Source organism: Condylura cristata, unplaced genomic scaffold, assembly GCF_000260355.1.
Source record: "Condylura cristata isolate star-nosed mole 26May11 unplaced genomic scaffold, ConCri1.0 scaffold00008, whole genome shotgun sequence".
In the NCBI taxonomy this organism is placed as follows: domain Eukaryota; kingdom Metazoa; phylum Chordata; class Mammalia; order Eulipotyphla; family Talpidae; genus Condylura; species Condylura cristata.
The window spans coordinates 10,997,312-11,004,519 of record NW_004567109.1 but is presented as its reverse complement, the minus strand read 5'-3'; the positions used below and the strand labels follow the sequence as shown (position 1 = coordinate 11,004,519).

General features: G+C 60.1%; 1 protein-coding gene across 1 annotated transcript in view; it reads right to left on the bottom strand.

Moving 5' to 3' along the window:
- GRHL3 (grainyhead-like 3 (Drosophila)) overlaps positions 1-7,208 on the bottom strand; it is a 31,917-nt gene that overhangs the window by 9,902 nt on the left and 14,807 nt on the right. Inside the window, exons 4-11 of the mRNA XM_004678617.1 lie at positions 5,922-6,267; positions 5,632-5,705; positions 5,099-5,252; positions 4,763-4,874; positions 3,368-3,462; positions 1,202-1,360; positions 626-704; positions 391-524 (exon numbers count right to left, since the gene is read on the bottom strand). Coding sequence (XP_004678674.1) covers positions 391-524; positions 626-704; positions 1,202-1,360; positions 3,368-3,462; positions 4,763-4,874; positions 5,099-5,252; positions 5,632-5,705; positions 5,922-6,267 — 1,153 coding nt within the window. The remainder of the gene's footprint in view (positions 1-390; positions 525-625; positions 705-1,201; positions 1,361-3,367; positions 3,463-4,762; positions 4,875-5,098; positions 5,253-5,631; positions 5,706-5,921; positions 6,268-7,208) is intronic.

Here is a 7,208-nt window from a genome sequence, read left to right as displayed (position 1 = left end):
GAGCCAGAGACAACAGTTTTCAGCCTGACAGGGCTGGAGGAGGTGGGGAAAGCCTCGGAGCGGAGCCGGCCGGAGAGCTTGGGTGCTGCCCCAGCTCACCCCAGAACGTGGCTGCAGCTACCCGGCCCAGAGCTGCGAGCCCGTGCTCCGGGCAGGAACACTTCATGGCTGCGGGGTCTGCGAGCTCGCAACGCCCTTCTCTTCAGCAGACGCCCACTGCGTCCCTGGGGCGTGCCCGTTTATAACCCTCAAGGTTTGTTCATCCTGATGTGAGAAACTACCAGGCCCTGTGAGATCTCAGCTGGCCAGTGCTGTCTAGGGGGCTCTCCCTGCTCTGTGCTATGGCGGCCCCAGCCAGGGCCCGGCCCCTCTCCGGGCCCCAAAGCTCACCCCTCCGGGACGCTGCAGGCTGGAGAAGTGCACGTTGGGGATGAACAGCACCGGCGGCGTCTCCAGGTCTGCCTCCGGCCGCAGGTAGGTGGTCTCGTTGCCCCTGAAGCCGGAAGGCAGGCAGCCCCTGAGGCCTGCGGGGAGAAGGGAAGAGTGAGCCCTGAGGTCCCACAGGCACCCTAGCCTCCACGCTGCCGCCCGCCCCCAGCCGGCTGGGCCTGAGCAGCCCACTGACCGCTGTTGCTGGAGTCGGGGCACTTGACCTTCCTCCGGAACTGCTTCCTCTCATCATCCCGCATCTTCCTCTCGGCTCCCTGCGGGCCAGTAGGGGAAGGGGTCACCGAGGGCCTTGGGGTCAGGGCTGGCTGCTCTGCAGCTCAAATACGGGCCAGCCTTCTGGTGCTCCTGTCTTCCCCGAGTAAGACCAGGACATGGGAGGGTCGACGGGCCCAGCCGTAGCTGCCCGGCGGTCATACGGGTCAGGGGGCAGGGAAAGACAGAGAAGAAACAGAAACAGAGATGTGGGGAAAGGAGAGACAGAGACAGAGGCAGAGAGAAGAGAAACAGACAGAGAAAGCTGACCAAGGGGCACGGAGAGGCCCACTGAAGTCTCCTAGTAAGGAGATCGTCAGCGACGGCGGAGGCTGAAATCCGGACATGGTACAAGAGCCTGGGACGTACGACTCGCTCACAGGCAGAGACGTTCTGAGAGCAAGGGGCAGAGACAGACACTCAGGTGGGGGTGGTCCTTCTCCCCTACCCCGGGCCCGCTCCACCCCGTGGCCCAGCAGAGGGCCGGTCCCCCAGCCACCTTGTCACAGAAGATCTTGATCTGACAGACGGCCCGGTGCACCAGGCGTTCAGCTCCAGAGCCACAGTCGTAGGTGTCAATCTGCAGGTTGAGGGGGACACCCTTCACCCCCTTCTGGGAGGAGAAGTCTGTACTGAGGCAGTTGACACCAATGAACACCTGGGGACAGATGGGGGAGCCAGATAAACAACCCGCACAGGCCGCCAGCCCCGCTGGCTCGGGACAAGCCTGTTCGCTGAGGCTACTGCGGACCATGTCGGCGGCCTTCACCCACTGCACCCCTGGAAAGCAAACAGCGCCGCCTCTTTACAGGTGGGGAAACTGACGCTCAGAGGGTGAGGCGGCTTCCTTCCCCCGGGCCAAGACAAGGAGCAGGAGGGAGAGTCAGGGCTTCAGCCCAGGCGCTCACCCTGGCGGTGCAGCTGCCACGGCACAGCCGGGGGAAGCCCAGGGCCAAGGCTGCTGGCAAGGACAGGAAGGGTCAGGTAGGGTGTAAGACACCCTCATTTTTCTGTAGCTCCCAGGGAGCAGGTAGAAAAACAAATGCCCTCCTCTCAGCTTCTGAAGACCACTGTCCTGCTGGCCTTGGGACCCAGAGACACTGGCTCTTTGTCCCCCAAGCCACTGAGCAGGATGTGACTCGCTGCCATTCCCACGGGAGTCAGGGGTGGGCAGCTGGCATGCAGGAGCTGTGGACATGCGGCTGCTGTGCGGAAGGAAGCTGGCGTCCCGGCTTAAAGCTTCTGCCTGACAGAAGGCTGCGGGCTGGTCTCAGCCCAGCAACCCCTGGCAAGTTCACGTGGTCATTGGCTACCTGCTGACCCTTCATGGGCCACCAGGGCTAGATCCCACTCCAGGCTGGCCCCTGTTCTTTGAGCCATTCCCATTGGAAAAGACCCTGACCTGAAGGGGGAGGCTAGGGTGTGGGGGGAACAGACCCCGCCGCTTCCCCTGTGCTGAGGTCTAGGGAGCATGCCAGACATACCTCCCCCTCAGCCAGCTCAGCCCAGTGCAGCCCCCACCCAGCTCACACCTGAGAGAGACCCAAGCCTGGGGGCTTAAAAGGCGGTGAGAAAATCCCAACCGAAACCCACCTCTCCCTTCCCACGAAACTCTGCCCCCACCTCCCTCAACTGGGGGCCCCCCGGCTCCTCCTCCAGCCCCTGGCCTCTGTTTGAATAATAACAATCCCTTACCTTCGTGTCTCCCTTTGTATTTTCTGAGCCCCCACCTCCATCCTCTCCAGCCTGGACCACCCCATGAATCAGGCAGGGAGACAGGAATTAGCTCCCCAGACCATCCGTTCCAGATGGGGCCCTGAGGTAAGCTGGACCCAGGCTGGTCAGATGGAGCAAGCCTGGCCCGGGGGGGGGGGCAGCCAAAATCACCCAGACTCCCGGACCAGCACCCTACCATGATGCCAAGCTGCCAGTTTCACTCAACCGGAAACTGAGAGACAGCAGCCCAGGAGCAGAGCGACCAAGCCTGGCCTTAAGCTCTAAGACGGGGAAAACTATAAATAGCTTAATCACCCGTATGAAAAAAGTCACCAGAGGCTCCAATTCTCGGGCCTCTCCGATGGGCCTGGCACCGTGCCCGTCCCTTAGACATGCATGATCTCACGGCTTCTTCACCACAACCTGAGAGAGCAGATTATGGCTCCCTTCCTATGGGCTCAAGAAGTGAGGTAACAGGGATTTGCACCCTCATTTACCAGACTCAAAGCAACTCACCTGCCACACTCTGCAGGGGCCTGCCCGTCAGGAAGACTGGCGTCACCCACTGCTTCCTGCAGGACCTGGCACCAGGCTCAGTTTCCCTTTCGGGTAGATGGGGGATTAGATTAATAACAGCCATCACTTACGAGCCAGGGTGGACTCTCTTTTCCTTATCTCACCTGATCCTCACTTCAATCAGTTGGTGCTATGATTACACCCCAATTTCACAGCCAAGGAAACTGAGGCTCAGAGGGATCAAGGCAGCAGGTCAAGGTCACGGAGGTGGGATATGGGTCTAATCTTTCTGGCTCTGGAGCACAGCGTCTCCACCATTCTGCATCCCCACCGCCTGCAGCGGCATCTCAGTGGTCCAGGCGCCAGTCCCAGGTGCGGGCGCCCTTTCCCCAAAGGGGGCTTCCAGCTGACCCAGGCCAACCCAGCCACTGACCTTGGCCTCCTCGTTGACATTCCACACGAAGGACAGTGCGTTGTAGGCCACCTCCTCTATGTGCTGCACAGTGTTGAAGTTTTCTTTGCAGTCAGCTGGAAGCACAGGAGACCATGGGGAGTCGGGAGAAGGCCCTGGGGCCCCCGGGGAGGGGCCTTTAGGAACCAGGCCTCACTCTATGCAGGGACGTCCCTCCTCTCCCCCAAGAAACTCGCTTCAAACCAGGGAGAAAACTGGTTAGAAACTCTCTTCAAACCAGGGAGAAAACTGGTTATTGTGTCCTGGCGGAAGGGCAGCCCGGGGAAACTGGGACAGCAGAACACAGCCTGGGAAGCCTTTTCCCAAAGCCCAGGGGGAATTCTGTGCTGTCAGGGCCCTCCCTATTCTGCAACTGAGGTTATACTTTTCAATGGGAATGTGCTGAGATCTCCCAGATAAAGTAGCAGCAGTGATAACAATGGAAGTAATCATGGCATCAGTGACACTAATACGGAACTTTTAAACTAATATTGAAGCACTGGCATGCCATAAAGGGTCGCAGGGCAGCCACTCACTGACTGGCCACGTGTATGGCCAGACGTCAGTTAACCCTTGCAATAGTGCCATGAATGTCCAGTGAACACCAGAGGAAGATGAGGAGAGAAAGCTCAGAGAAGTCTGGGCACTTGCCCAGGGCCACACAGGTAAGGAAAGGCAGTGCCCAAGCAGCCAGCTCCACTGACTCCCAGCGCTGACCACTCTGCCGCCTGGCTACTCAGCTGGGCCCCTGGACTGTCCTCGCTTGTGTCATCAGTCTGCAAGCTCCAAGCAGAACAGCAGGACAGCTGGTCTCATTCTGCTTGACAGCTGAAGTAACCGAGGGTCAGGGAAGGGAGGTGACAAGGGCCCTCCGCGGGGAAGACAGCAGTGGAGCACCGAGGCCAGGGGGCACAGAGCACCTCCCCGCCCCCCTGCCGAGACCCTCAGCAGAAGTGCCCTTGCACTCTGCCTCGGGCCCTCTGAGTCACCTGCTGCCTGCACTGTCACCGTGCGCCTTTGTCTCCGCTGGCCAAGCCCCCTGAAGGGGACCAGCAAGTCAGGACCCCACGGGCCTATTGATGTGTCCCTGCTGGGCTCCCGGGACACTGTTCACCCCAAAGCAACGCAGACAGGGGCACTACTTCCAGCCTACAGCCGCAAATCCTGCAAGCCCCACAGCATGTGACCTGGAGACAGGGCCAGGCAGTGGCCAGGCCAGAGCGACATCCTGCAGAGAGCCCTGGGGCTGGGAGAAAGGAGCCTAGCAAAAAGGGCCTTGCTGATGTGTGTGTGCGTGTCTGGTTACATGTGTGTTTGCACATGCGCATGCGTGTTCATGACAGAGAGAGTCAGAGAGAGACCTGGGCAGGTGCTTACCCACATCGATGACTCGCTGCTTGGCAGTTGGCTGCCGGGAATGCCAATGCTTCCAGAACCGTAACTGCTCTACTGGGACCTTCTCATTGTCGAAGACAACCATCACCACGCTCTGCAAGCACAGTGAGTCGGCGTGACCTCGGCTTCAGGAGACCCATGTTCTTACCCAGAACTGGGATGCAGCAGCCCTGCCCTTTTGCCTCAGTTTCCCCCACTTCAGCAACGGACAGTTGCTGCACTCCCTCTCTGAGGGCCCAAGTCTCTGGCAGGCAGGGCAATCCTGACCACCCCCTCTCCCTCTCCCCCGCGCCCCAAGCTGTTTCATGACCCACTCACCTTGACTTTGTTGGAGGACAAAGCAAGGCCTTTGCCGCCCGCTGGGGTCCGCAGGGTGACTGGGTAGAACTGGCCCTTGTTGAGGTAGGCCATAGGTGACTCGCCTGACTTGATGTGGATGGCTTTGGGGGACCCCAAGGTGTACTCAAAGTCACTGCAGGAAGGAGGAGTGGGTGATGAGGCTGGCTCCCAGCTCCTAGGCAGGGTCGCCCAGGGCAGCAGGGCAGGGCCCCAAGGCTCTGTATGGCCTCGCTGGGCAGCTCAGCAAGCCACTCCCCTGGCCCTTGATTCGCACACTTTCAGGGCTGCTACTTAATGGTTTGTTGAGCCACAATCCTGCCGGATAATGGGTACTGGAGAGACCCTGTAGTGTATCAAAGCCCCGGGGGAGATGAAGAACCCCTGAGCCCCTGCCCCAGCCCTACGGGTCTTCATCCCCCTTTTCACTCCTGGTGACGCCTTCTCTGGGGACAGCATGTCTGCCACCTCCCACCCACCGTCTAGGTGGCCCAGAGCCACAGGGGCCAAGTTACCTTGTGGGGCTGGGATAGTCCTCTGGACACGGGGGCTCTGGGGACGTTTTCAGGATATCTGGGAAGAGCAGTGGCTGTAGGAAACACAAGCCAGACAGAATAAATGGCCACGTCCAGGCTGCCGGGGCCTCCGCGGCCTGGCACTGCTGTGCGGGTCGCGCCCTGCCCAAGAAGGCAGCGCCTGGCAGCGCAGCCCCGGACTCCGCCGCTCGAGCCCCAGCGGGCCACTCGCCGGCTGCCCTCCTGTGCATGCACACACGGGGCTCCGCCGGGCACAGGGTGGGCCTCACCTCTTGTGCGTCATCTTTGAAGGTGCTGTCTGGCTGCCAGCGCTGTGTGGGTGGCACCCCATGAATGCTCTCAAACAAGGAGTTGAGGGAGCCGTTGTCATACACGTCACTGGGGGACAGCAGGTAGCTGTCCACGGAGCCGGCCTCCAGCTTGCCGGGGCACGGGGGGAGGGGGACGGCCTTGCCCTGGGCTGGCACGGCTCCCTCCAGGCTCATCAGGTTACTCTTCTTGAGGCCATCTGGGTACTCGGGGGTCCCGGACACATTCTCTGTCAGGAATTTCATGAGGTGTGTGGGGCTTTCCAGAGGGGCGAGGTCCATCTCATAGTCCATGCCATGGTAGTACCTGGAGGAGAGCGGAAGACTCAGTCTGTGTGACCCCTCTTCTCTCTGGGGTCCGGGGCACCGTCCATGGCTGGACTGGACAGTGACATCCCACTGACTCACTGAGCTGCTTAGTCCATGCAACGCTCGCTCCCCCAGCAGGCACAAAGCAAGCCCTGAAGTGACCTATTTTCAAGGGACGGAGGGTTGGGGATGTCCAAACAGACCCAGGTGTCGGCTCAGGGCTGCTCTATTCATCCTGGCACTTGACAGCTTAAAGCCTGGATGCAGGCTGAATTACTGCTCAGCCAGAGCTGAATGTGCCCACTGCACGGAGTCATCCCATGATGTTTGTGTGTTGAGGGGGGAGTTTGGGGGGGTGGGGAGGTGGAGGGAGCGCATCTGTGAATACAGCTAATACACTTTATTTTTAGCTTTTGAGAAAGTTCCCCGCCCTGGTTCTAGCGGTGGGGCAGGGTCCTGAGCTGGCAGCACCCATCTCACGCCCGCCTTGGCAGTCTGGGCTTCCAGAAGGCCCAGAGGACCCAGGAGCCTCCTCAGCAGGGCCAGGGAAGGAGGAGATGGAGGAAGAAGGGCAGGTGGTCACGAGCAAGGCCTGGGCTGCCTTCTCCAGGGAGTGCAGCCTCTGTGCGCTGAGGCCACAATGCCAGTCAGAGGAGGGGCAGCCAGGTGTCCCGCCCGAGCCGGCCTCCCTCTGCCCGAGGCCGCACAGGAAGGTTTTGGAGCCTCGGGCCTGCCCCACCACTCAGGTTCGGAAGCTTGTTTCTGGTAAACGCCAGCACACATGGCCTGCAGGGCCGGTGTCTCAAGTCTTTCGTGGTCTCTTACGACGTTAAAACCTCTGCTCCTAAAACATGGAAGCAGCCCAAATGCCCAAAAGTAGATGACTGGATTAGAAAGATGTGGTACATATATACAATGGAATATTACTCAGCAACCAAA